Source organism: Diabrotica virgifera, chromosome 6 (assembly GCF_917563875.1).
Source record: "Diabrotica virgifera virgifera chromosome 6, PGI_DIABVI_V3a".
In the NCBI taxonomy this organism is placed as follows: Eukaryota; Metazoa; Arthropoda; class Insecta; order Coleoptera; family Chrysomelidae; genus Diabrotica; species Diabrotica virgifera.
The window spans coordinates 83,952,220-83,965,573 of NC_065448.1; the positions used below are offsets into that span (position 1 = coordinate 83,952,220).

At 30.1% G+C, this 13,354-nt stretch overlaps 2 protein-coding genes across 2 annotated transcripts in view; one reads left to right on the plus strand and one right to left on the minus strand.

Annotated features, from left to right (window-relative positions):
• The window catches only part of LOC126886503 (zinc finger protein 345-like), a 30,285-nt gene extending 25,898 nt beyond the window's left edge, over nt 1-4,387 (minus strand). The window contains exon 1 of the mRNA XM_050653461.1: nt 4,137-4,387. Coding sequence (XP_050509418.1) covers nt 4,137-4,248 — 112 coding nt within the window. The 5' untranslated portion in view covers nt 4,249-4,387. The remainder of the gene's footprint in view (nt 1-4,136) is intronic.
• A 2,363-nt stretch (nt 4,388-6,750) lies between these two features.
• Nucleotides 6,751-13,354, plus strand: part of LOC126886500 (uncharacterized) — an 85,096-nt gene continuing 78,492 nt past the window's right edge. Inside the window, exon 1 of the mRNA XM_050653450.1 lies at nt 6,751-6,839. The gene's annotated coding sequence lies outside the window, so the exon portion shown is untranslated. The remainder of the gene's footprint in view (nt 6,840-13,354) is intronic.

The following is a 13,354-nucleotide window of genomic DNA, read 5'->3' on the forward strand; positions in this document are numbered from 1 at the left end:
GAGTTAAATATGGGTGGGCATAAAAAGTACACCCTTGATAAAACTTGTTACTAACGGTTTCTATATAAAGTCTCGTTGGTAGCAAGATAATCCATATAATTATCATCGTATAATTACATAATCTACTTAATGCCAAATTACTGCCAATGAGGAGGTTGAAAGGAAGAATGTAGAGAAAATCGACAAATCTAAATTACTGGCTTTTACTGGTATGTTAAGTTTGATGTACATTATAATTTTGTTGTAAGGTTTGTAATATTTTAGAAGATGCTGTGTTTATTAAGCACAAGAATCTTAAGTTTAATCCATTTCCAACAACTGTCAATAAATATATTAGCTATTTTCGAGATGGACATTTTTTACCCACCCTTGGGCGTACATGGAACCTAAAAAGGTTGGGCGTTTAAGGCTTAACATGATCATTGTTTGTGTCATGTAATTACTTCAAATCCAGTGTTGTGGACGAGGTCATCCACTACTATCTCAGAGACTGACAAATTAAGCCAAAATGATCTTCTGTTAATTTAGGGGGTGGATTTAATGATATTTTATTTGTAGGTCCACTTTACATCAACAATAATTGAACAAGAAATTGACAACAAGTTATTCAAGGTCAAATTTGAGTTATACAAAACACAATTCTACATCCAATTTTGCCGTGAATAAAAAGAAAATAAAGAAATTTGACAAAATAAAACATATCCAATTGTTCTATTTCATCAAATTCCTTCATTTTCTTTTACAAACCATACATTTTGTACACACAAATTTGGCCTTGAATAACTTTGTCAATTTCTTGTTCAATTTATTGTTGATGTAAAGTGGACATAACACAGGTAACAAATACAGTTTATTGCTGGAATCTATTGCTAACCATGATACTATGACAAGAAGATAAATCAACGCGCAGGATGGTCTTGCATCCCTATCGTTCACTGTGACGTAAACCAGAGACAACTTTACAGAGAATTCTTTATTTGTGTTCATGTTCATTCCTGTTAATACAATAGTTATCTCTCACGTGTTGCTTCAAAACGTGTTGAATGAGATTTTTGTTTATTCGTTTATGTAGTAAAAACTTTTATATTATATAGTTACATAAATTTTGTGGTGAAAACGTTCAGTTTACTGTTTTAATATCACCTAATTTGTTTATCGAACGCAAGTTGCTCTCGGCTATCTATACCTACTTTATAAAGAAGACTAATTTTTGTTTACCATGTATTGTGCAGTGGTGGGTTGTTTAAACAATAACAATAAAAAAAGTAAAAAACTTTTGCGAAGTGTCGTTTTTTCGTGTTTCCTAGAGACAAACACATACGTAAAGTGTGGGTCTCCAAGTGTTTTTAGTGAGCCAAATTTAATGTCGATACCGCGAGAATAATATGCTCAAAACGTTTTACAGAAGCTGACTATTTTTTAAAAGAAAAACTATTGGGATTACCTGACAACAAGTGGAAGTTAAGAAATGATGCAATACTTTCTCTTCATTTAATAAAGACCCCAAGTGCTAAAACATCGATTGAAAATACACGCAAAAGAAGAATAGAGATAAGAAATGTATTAAAAAACATGTAAGTATTTTGATTTTATACACAATTTAACGACAGACAAAATGTTTCTATAGGTATTAATGGCCATTTTAATAGAACTCTGAATTCGAAGTAACACTTTATTTTTGATAGCTCTATAAATAACACATTTTGGATGTATTTTTTACTACGAATATGGTAATGGAATGTCTTCTTTGTATACTTAACTTTTATTACAGAGAAAACACAAAATAACTACAACCTGAAATGTCAAATGTGTTAGATCAGATTGCACAACAAGCAGTAGAAGAAACTTGCGACACAAAATTTAAGGATATCGCTACTCAAACTGTAATGTAAGAGAAAAAACCTATTTTTAAAATCTACAAATTTACATAATACATATTTTTTATGATCTACATACTAAAAAATTATTTAATTTCAGTGAAAAAGACATAGTCAAAAAAGCTATTAAACAAACTGAAAATAAAAAATTGAAGGAACTTCTTAGTAGAGAGAAGGAGGAAAAAAGTACAGTTGAAAGAATTTTTACTAAAGGGCAGTTAAAAAAATTAAAAACTAAAAAAAATTGAGTGGTCAATTGAAGATATTGCTTCAGCCATTTCTTTGCATGCTGCAGGGGCAAGATCCTATCGTTAATTAAGAAAAAGAGGCTACCCCCTTCCAGCTGTAGGAACGTTAAGACCATTGGATGCCGGATGCTAACGATAAATCGTTTACCTTGTAAACCACGTTTCTGAGGGTTGTTTACTAAAACCAACCCTGGAATTTGTAACTAAATGTAGTGAAATGGAACATATTTTTCGTAATGTTGTTCTGAAGCTATTTCCTTGTGGCATTTTTATAATATAATAAATAAATTCATTTTTTTTAGTAAAATTGTGGCTTATTTCCCATAAAAAATACGTAATAATATTTTTCGTACTTATAATCGCAGTACATAAAAAAATTAGTAAACATTATCTGAAAAACTTATTAGAAGCCGCAAAACAAGTAAATCTCAGTGACGACATAAAAATTACTTTTTTTAGATGTAAAATGTATTTTCTGTAAAATATATTAAAGATAATTAAACATATTAAAGATAATTATAATATCCGCAAGAGAAAAATCATAAAAATTGTCAAATAATATCATAAATAAATAAATAATAATAAATAATATTCATAAAGTCTGAAGTATCACACGTTTTTCGTTTATTTTTCAAAATATTTACGTTTTACCGGCTTTGTATGATATTTAATTTATGTTTTATAGCTTTATTTATTTTGTTTGTAATGTACTCAATCAAATCGTAGATTCATATATTTCTATAATTAATTTTACAAATTAATTATGCATTTTCAAACCACGTATTCACATAAAGTAACTAGTTATGAATTCTTAGTGCAACATATGGCATCAAGGGCCACTCACCGTTCACAGTTCAAGTTTCAAGTATTCATTTATAGTAATGAAACAGCGTTGCCATATGATTCATCGTCAAAATAAGATACACACGAGTTCCCTGGTTTAGTCTCGCAGTGACGTCATGCGCCAGTCAATTAAATTTAGAATTGCAAGTGTGCATATCTTCCTGTCATAGTATCATGATTGCTAACTTCACACAAGTACCATGACTAAGTCAGCCCAGAGAGCCATACTATTATACATTACAGCATTCAATGTGTTAACTGAATTCTTTAATTTTTAATTATATTTGATAAGAATGAATAGGTAACACACAGTTGAATTTTAAAAATCTATTTTAAATAATTAATGCAATGAACTTAATAATTTATACACTACAAATATGTAGCCCATTTATTTACCACAATAACAATAACTAACATGGAAAAATATTTTGAGGATATCAATGGTCTTGGCCAATGTAAAATGTAAATCCTGTGATTCCCATGCATGGTAAATGTCCTGAATCCACAAAACAAAAACTAAATAAAAACACAGTACAGTACAACCTCGTTTAACCAGACTAACTGGGACCGGAAGCAATCCGGTAAATCGAAAATCCGGAAATATAATAAGGTTAATAAAACTACATGTGAAATGATAACTTACTATATTTACACCCTTATGATTTACGCAAGCATTAGTTTTTATTTACAAAAATGTCATTGATCTTTCTTTGTTTTAATTTTGTATGAAGTTTCAATGCATGCAATGATGATAATAGGGTATGTACATACAATTATCAAAATTATTATTTTTATTTTTTCATTCCAGATTGATCCGGATAATCCGGACATCCAGATGAACGAGGTCCGGATTAACGAGGTTGTACTGTATATCCCTTATTACAGTGTTTATACTTGGGGATATGGATTTAATTTAATGTATTTTAAATTGGTAAGTGGAGATGAAATGTGATATAATTATAGTGGTATATTAGATGGAGTATATATTCCAACATTTGGAGTACAAACTAAGTTCTCATTTTTATTCATAGTTCATTTTTTTGTTCATTGGTAAATGGTAGGTAAACAGTCTACATAAAAAAATGTAACAAAAGCGATTTTGAAAAAAATGAACATGATTTTTGAAAAAAGGTCATTCTACTTGGCTTAGCTGTAAGACTTTTCTTACCAGAATTATCTTGTGGTTCATTCTTCAAGTCTACAAAATCTGTTGATGTGGATAGCTGACTATGTATACATCTTTGGTCATATTTTTCCTTAATTTCACTGTTAAATTCCATAATTATTAACAAATTAACTGAATACTAAATTACTGAATAAAAATGATAAATGGATCGATGGGATGGATTCAGGATTCATCAAATTATAAATAAAAATAATAAATAAATAAATAGGGCTTTTCATTCTATGAACTGTCAATATGGCTTTTCATCGATTGTCATTTGTTTTTGGAGCTTCTGTCATATGTTGTATAATCTGTGTCAGGGCTTTTCATTCACAGTCACTCAGGGTTGCCATATTACACGATTTATCGTGTAATTACACGATTTGTTCCTATTTTACACGATTACACGAATCAAGTACGAAATCTTACGATTTTTACCATTAAAAATTTTCAGTAGTATTTTCACTTAATACTCCCTGTATTGTTTAAAAATTACTTTGCAAAGAAAGAGAAATCCTCGGATATTTGTAATCTATACTTTCATACCTAATCATAACATACCATAATGATAACATAAACATCATTGGAAGAGTCTCAAGTTAAGTACTCATTTACACTAAAGTAAAATATAGAGATGTTGAAAAAGTAGCTATTCGTTACAAAGTACTCGTTACTTACGAATACCGAAAGTAACGATTACTATACAGAGAGGCAAATCGTTACTTTGATTACCTGATTACTTCGTTACTTACCGATCGTATCAGAGCGAGTAACGACTTAACGACTATTGTATCTCTGATTACTTCGTTACTTCATACCAATCGTATCAGAGCGAGTAACGACTATTGTATCTACTTTGATTACTCTGATTACTTCGTTTCTTCGTACCAATCGTATCAGAGCAAGTAATGACTATTGTATCTACAACCAGTACACTTGATTACTTTCTACCAATCGTATCCCAGCGAGTAACGGACGGGACTGGTATTTTACGAGTGTTATCGAATATCGTTATCGGTATGAAGCGTTTTAAGGGTGTGAGGGTGAGAAGAAGATAGAAGATGAAACAGAGGGAGGTATAATGGTATTCGCTCCGAGCGTTAACAAAGTGTCAAAGCAAAATCGACCGACCTGCTCATGGTGGCGGTTTTTTGAAATTTTATAAGGACGCTTTGTGTATGTTTAAATGAGACATTTAAAAAAATGCCGTGTCACGCTAGTGATATTATGTATTAATATAAACAGAAAATAAAAACGCACTATAAATTCTTCACTTTCCAATATTGATTATCAGTTTGATTTTGTATGCATAACCTCACTATCGCAGTTTATGTCAATAAATATTTATTAACGAAAAAGAAAATATTTTGTTGCACTATAAATTACAGTATAAATTAATAACTAATGAATTCTAACAATTGTATTCGGTTATTATCACTACAAAATAAAATATTCAAGTTTAACAAAATAATCCCATAAGACTCAATGTTAAAACGTCCTTACAAAATCTGACAGCGTATCACGTGACTGTACGTAGAGGGGAGACGCACGGAGCCAATACGTAAAATATGTAATGTATGTCATTAAAAAAGATCGAATGCGAGAACCCTATATTTTTATCTAGATCTATATCTATACCTATACAAAATACCTACCCACTGGGAAATACGATTCTCGATATAATTACCGGTACTCAAATACAAAAGTAATCATAGTAATCAAATCATTTTTATCCCTTAAGCAGATTGGTGAAGGTCGTTGTTATATCGGAATACCTATACAAAATACCTACCTACAGTACCTAGAGATACAATTCTCGATATGATTACCGGTACACAAATACAAAAGTAACAAAAGTAATCAGTATTCAAAGTAACGAATACTGTAAATGATTACTTTATACAAAAGTAACGATTTGTAACGAATACTCGAAAGTACCTATAATCAACATCACTAGTAAAATATAGTGGAATCCCCTGAAAATATTAGGAAGGTATAAATAGGTTTGTTCCAACATGAACTTTTGGACGGTCCAGAAACCGTCACGAAACTACTTGTACCGTATGTTGTGCGCATGTTCGTAATTGTATCGCCCAGTTATCGTCCCATGACGGTAATCATATATTTGTTATTTTTGTTGGTGACAGCTTGTGTGCTTTTAGTCGATCAAAGGCTCAAAAACTTTAAAGAATTAAATCCTAGTGCGCAAGTCAGTCCAACCAGCACATTATGCATTTGCCCGATTACTGAAATGATCATCACGAAACCGTCACCGAAAGATCACAATTCTTGTTGGAACAGTGGGAAGGACGATCCGATGACGATCATATTTTTGTTGGAACGGATTTTGTTTACTGCGCAGAAGCGTTACCGTTTCGTGACGGTTCTCGGTCGTGTTGGAACAAACCTAATATTAGCCTGTCACCAACCGTTCTTGAATGGTTAGGCGCATGCGCGATAGCGAATAATTATGCGCAGTAACACAGTTTTCGTTACTGCGCAGACTCGTAACCATTCAAGGACGGTTTATATAGCATTTTCCGACTTTACACGATTTTCAGTAGTCGAGTTTCACGATTTTTGCTTCACTTCATCTGGCAACCCTGGTCACTTGTTTCGAGAAGGTTTCGAGATACGGATTATACGACATTACGACATGTGACAGAAGCTCGAAACAAATGACTGTGAATGAAAAGCCCTATATTGGTGTTTATTGTTTATTTATTTATTAGGCCTCTCTTGGTTTGCATAGTATTTTACACAGTTATTATTGGGATAAACCGTAATCGTACCCCCTCCTAACTTCCAAAGTGTCATGGCCGCCGTCGGGACCTATTGTGCTGACATTTACAATGTTTACATATAGAAAAGTTTGTTTTTTTCTGCTTATAATGCCGTTTTCTAAAGATATTAGTGAACAAAATCGATTTGCTAACAATATTTAATATATTTTAAATGTGCTAAAATTGGATTCAACAGCAAAAGTCGCATAAATAACATATAAATAACGAATTTGTTTACCTATTACAAATGGGGTTATGTGGTTGTAACTGTTTATTTTGGGAATAAAATGAAAATGATCAATTAAACGACTGGAAAACTGTAAGTATTACAATTAAAACATGTTTATCCTCTCACAAGAGTTCACTTCATTTTAAGAAAGCTAATTATTATTATACAATAGACATTTATAAACTGCCATGTACTTTTAAGGTTACTTTTGATCTGTTTTCAAAGCTTATGATTAAATGTTACCTACCTCTTTATTAATTAGATTTGCCAACAAAAGATGCATGATTAAGGCCAAATGCAATTCCTTTGCTAAAGTCATAAAAAAAGTACCAATACAGTTAAAAAAATTATTTTAAAAAGGTCTCTCAAAAGACATGAAAATATACAACAACTCAAAAAACTAGAGAATGTAAAGAAAGCCAGGTTATTGGAAATGGAATTCCTGTTTAATTGAAAGCCAGTAAACTATCCAAGACTTTTCAGAATCAAATGTGTCAACTTGTAAAAACGATTCTTCTGACATTTTTAGTAAAAACCAGATTATCCTCAAGAAAAATTCTGTTTAAGTGAGACTCGAAAGTCATATTTGTGAATGTGTCATCTTTGAATGAAACAATTTTTTTACCTAAACAATTAAATGTATGGATCTAATTAAAAACAATGCTGAATCAAGTACAGTTACAGAAATACAATCCTTTGAACTTCTAAATGTGATTGTTGAAAGTGTCGAAATAGCTACTGCATAGGGATTCGAAAGGGATAGACTTGTTATGAACGCACTTGATCATGTACTTCTTACTGTTATAAAGTTGAAACAAAACTTATTTTATGCTTTTTTATCAGTCACTTTTAATTGTGTATCAACTTTACGTGGTACATCGTGCAAAAATTGCTAAAAATGCAAACATTATATTTATTTTCTGTGTTACATTGGATAGTATGATTGAATGTCTTCCTCTTTTAGATAGTGAAGTGAAGAACATCTTGAAGTTCCAATGATGTTTCAAGATGAGGTAAATCGACATAATTGTATGTTAGAAGGACAGAGAATATGAAGAAATGTTATTGCTGCATATTTAGTGTAGTGAAATACAAACTTCAAACATTATAATATATTTTTTGATTTCAAACATTTTATATGATTATGAAAGAACATCTTTCTTTTTAAAACAATGAAGAAGTGAAGAACATAATAAAGTTCCAACGAAAATGATTCCAGATGAGGAAAATCGAAATAATGGTTGTATGTTACGTATATAGAGAATACGAAGAAATGTTATTGTTGCAAACTTAGTGTAGTGAATTAAAAACTTATTGTCAAATACAAATCAATTTATTTCATACTTTTATAATATATAGTGATATAATTTTATATGTGTTCAAATAAAAATATTAATAAATAAAATACAATAAACACAAATCATGTATATCTTACAATGAATTACAAAATCAAAAATTAATTACAAAAATATCAAAATAAATCTAAAATATTAAAAAGTTACATATAATTTTTATAGTACCTACATACTTTGGTTGGTACTCTAATAATTTGGAGATCCATTAAAGTTTGTAGATGGAAATTGCAGGTATCTAAAAAATATAATAATATAAAGTAACTCAACAATCTCTTTTTAATTAGGGTAGCAGTTGATAAAGATGACCCTTGCTCAGGAAATCAAATGTATCTAAAAAAAAATTAAGTAACAGCTTTCTAACAAAACAATGACTGCGTTCACCAGATGCAAACACATTCACAAATGTTTGCGCTTTGATTCTAAACTTGTTGACAGCGAACTGAACGGTTGGTTGTTTAGGTTAAAATTTGACATTTTGCTTGCTTGGTTTGAACGTAACCTAAAATAAATTTTCTCAATAAATACGTTTTTGAATTTATTTTTTTTATTAAAGGAAAAAAGAAAATTTATTTAATAGATAATAACGTAGCAGAATGTCTTCAGTAGCCTTTATTTTATATATAAAACCCTTATCAATATATTTTACAGTATATACAATTTAAATTCCCGCCATATTTCAACACGTTTGCAAAGTTCAACTTAAATATCTTATGTTTGCAAAAATGGCGACCGCTTTCCAAACATGTTTGACGTTAGCAAGTCGTTCAGAACCATAAAGCGCAAACTGATTGCCAACGTTTGCATCTGGTGAACGCGCCCAATCTTGGCACTAAACGGAAACAAAGATACTGGTAAGTATTAAAACATTTTTTGAAAAATCTTTCTGAAAGTGAAAATAAAGACTACTCTCTATGGGAACAACTAAAACTGGGCATGCTTTACAAAAAAATGTATCCAGAACAAACTTCTTCTCTATAAGGCAATACTACGACAAGTCTGGATGTACAGGATTTAAATCTGGGGAACTGCCAGTAATACAAATATGCAAAAACTATTAAGATTCTAATCCGAAGTCTTTTATGATGTCCGATGTTTTTAGTACCACTACCAAATATCATGCTAAACTGAAAATTATAGGGTAAAAATCTGTCTGATCACCCAAACTTTTAAAAGCTGGATGCTTATCTGATCTAGTCCAGAGGCTGGTTTCGGTATTGCAGCTATAAAATACTTAAATAGTAAGCATGGAAATTTTTATTATGGTCCGCCTTGAGGCAAACTAGGGCACTAGAGGGTTAAGAAAAGTTACAGATCTCTACACCACTGGGAAGTAGATAGTAGTTACTAATTTGTAAAAAAGTCAGAAATATGGTAATGTAGACTAAATTAATATAAATATGTAAAGAGTTCTCACCCCTGAGTGTAGTTCCCACTGTGTCATTTTTTATATCTGTCATATTGTTATCATGATAACAGATTGCATTAAAGTTAAAATAAAAAAGAATTAAAGAAGTTCATAAAAATACTCTATTTTTGAAAAAATATTTAAGTGCTTAAATACTTTTTTAGATAAAATATACATAAAATTTATTTTTTCTACAACCGTGTTAAAAATGCAACTTTCAGCACTCCATACAAGCGTTAAAAATGCTACCTTAAGGCACTAGTGCTTTAAAATTTTTATGGCACTGCAGTTCGTATTGACTGTATAGGCAATTTTGATGTAATGTCAAAAAAATATAAAAATAGAATGTCAGTTCAAGTAATAGTTATTTATGATATAAGTGTTAAAAGTACACGTTTAACCCTTAAACGCCCAACCTTTTTTAGGTCCCATGTATGCCTAAGGGTGGGTAAAAAATGTCCACCTTGAAAATAGCTAATATATTTATTGAGAGTTGTTGGAAATGGATTAAACTTAAGAATCTGATGCTTAAGAAACACAGCATCTTCTAAAATATTAATATAAACAATTTACAAACCTTAAAACAAAATTACAATATAAATAAAAATTAACATACCAGTAACTGCCATTAATTCAAATTTGTCGATTTTCTGCACATTCTTCCTTTCAGCCTCCTCATTGGCGGAGAATTATGTCGATAATGTAATTATACGTCGATAATTATATGGATTATGTTCCTACCAACGAGAAATTATAGAGAAACCTTTAGTAACAAGTTTTACAAAAGGTGTACTTTTTATGACCACCCATATTTAACTCAAGATATTACTTTTATTTTCAAAAATATCGGTAAAACCAAATTAACATTAGATAAAGGGCTGTATTTGTAACAATAAATAATTTTTGAAAAATTTTTACACATGTACCTAATAAATAAGTTACAAGGGAATACGCATTAGGTGGACATTTTTTACCCACCCTTGGGCGTTTAAGGGTTAAGGCACGTATGTGAAAGTTTGCAGAATGAGCGATAGCGAGTTCTGCAATTCACATGAGTGCCTTAAAAATGTACTTTTTAACACGCATATCATACAATATTTTTTCTACAAACGTAATTACAGGACAATATCTACAAAAACTTTTACTTGAACTTGACTGACATTCCATTTTTATATTTTTGTGACATTACATCAAAATTGTCTATACGGTCAATACGAATTGCAGTGCCATAAAAATTTTAAAGCACTTGTGCCTTAAAATAGCATTTTTAATGCTCTTATGGAGTGCTAAAAATTGAATTTTTAACACAGTTGTAGAAAAAAGTTTTTGTAGATATTATTCTGTAATTACGTTTGTAGAAAAAATATTGTATGATATGTGTGTTAAAAACTACATTTTTAAGGCACTCATGTGAATTGCAGACTTTCACATGCGTGAAAAAAACTAACAGAAAATAGTAAAAATATTTGAATGAGCATAAGTAAAAAAGTCACTCTCTCAACCAATAAACATTTGTGATTAAAATTAATATACTTAATTGATTATAATATGAATGTGTTCTTGTAGAGTTTCATATAATAATTTCCATTTGACTAAAGAGACACAAGCTGGAATACTTAGGTCAATAATACTTAGGTATGAAACACCCTAAAAAATATGAACTTTTGCATTTGATAATTCAGAGAAAGATCCAAGGTAAATGTGGTTCTGGTAGAATCTCACAATCATAGCTGAACAATCTAAGACCATAGTATGGAAAATCGACTCCATCATCATTAGTTAGAGCTGCTGTCAATAAAGCCACAATAGCGAATATGGTAGCCAATATGATATCCAACAATTGATAACAGTCATGGAACTAAAAAATGTATTATTTCAAAGTGTTTATGGGATAAAATTAGTAAGAGTGACATGATACCTAACAAAAATTTGATTCAGAAGATTTAACATAAAACTTGTAATTCTCTTATACTAAACTCACAATAAAGATGCACCAGAAATAAACAACCCAAGACATGTTGAATGATACAAATAGCACTCCCGAATCATGATTTACAATGTATAAACTTTGTAAATCATGATTTGTGAGTGCTCCTCATAACATTCATCATGTCTTGTGTTTGTTTCTTTCTAGTGCATCTTTATTGTGACTTTAGTATTATAATTATATACAGTGTGTCCACGGTTGGGGTGCCCAAGAGGAAAAACTTTTTTATTTTCAATTTTAGCGAAAAATGTCATTATTGATAAAAAGTTTTGCTTGTTCTAAAACCCCATAAAACGAAATAAAATTCAAGTTTTTAAATCCTGCTTAATTTTGTAGCCAATTTTATGTAAATCCCTATTTTATGTAAATTTTTGCACTAAGTTTGAAATCTTAACAATAATCTAGTGTTGCCAAGCCACAATGTAGCTTAGTAACTATCAACTTCGATAAATAATTTGCGAATTGTCAATTTTTTTGACAATGTTAAGCGTTCAATAAAGAATTTATCTTGTGATAAATTTCATTATTAAAATTGTTGTATTAATAACTATTTAATTAATAAATAATTGGATGATTCAAGGAGAACGACAAAGTCTGGCTTCGTAATCCAGAGAAGTGAAAGGGTTGTTCTCCCAAGTTATTATTGTTACAATTTCGAACTTAGTGCAAAAATTTATAGGGATTTACATAAAATTGGCTATAAAAATAAGCAGGATTTGAAAAACTTGAATTTTAGTTCATTTTATGGGGTTTTAGAACAAGCAAAACTTTTTATCAAGAATGACATTTTTCGCTATAATTGAAAATAAAAAAGTTTTTCCTCTTGGGCACCCCATCCGTAGACACACTGTATTACTATTTTTATAATAAAAATATTATAATTTATAAAATGTGATGCTGTATATGATTTCAAATATTAATCTTTTCTATTACCATATAAAAAAATATTGCCTTTACTCAAAAACATTTTATTTATCATAAAATTTTTAAAGATATATTTAAAAAGTTCATAAATATTAATATTAATTTATACAAAAACATTAAATATTTTAGTTTTACTCTGGTTTATGGCTGTAAGGTGTCTCTGAATATTTTTCACTCTTTTATAAGATGTTTCGAAAATTGAAATATCTCTGAAAGTTTTTAATATTTAAAATCAGTTTTCATAAATTTATCATCGGTTAATATTAGAGATCTTAAGTTCACAGTGGCACAAACAACTGAAAATATCTTCTGCAAGTGGAAGAAGACTAACATACATTTTACATACATTAAATGTTTTTATTTATTTCGTTGGATATATCTATGTGTACTCAAGCTTTAGCTATCTTCATTGTAAGAATTTTAAGTTTAGCGTGATATTTGGTAGTGGTACTAAAAAAATCGGACATCATGAAAGACTTTGGACTGGAATCTTTGTAGTCTTTGCATATTTGTGTTACTGGCAGCTCCCCAGAATTAA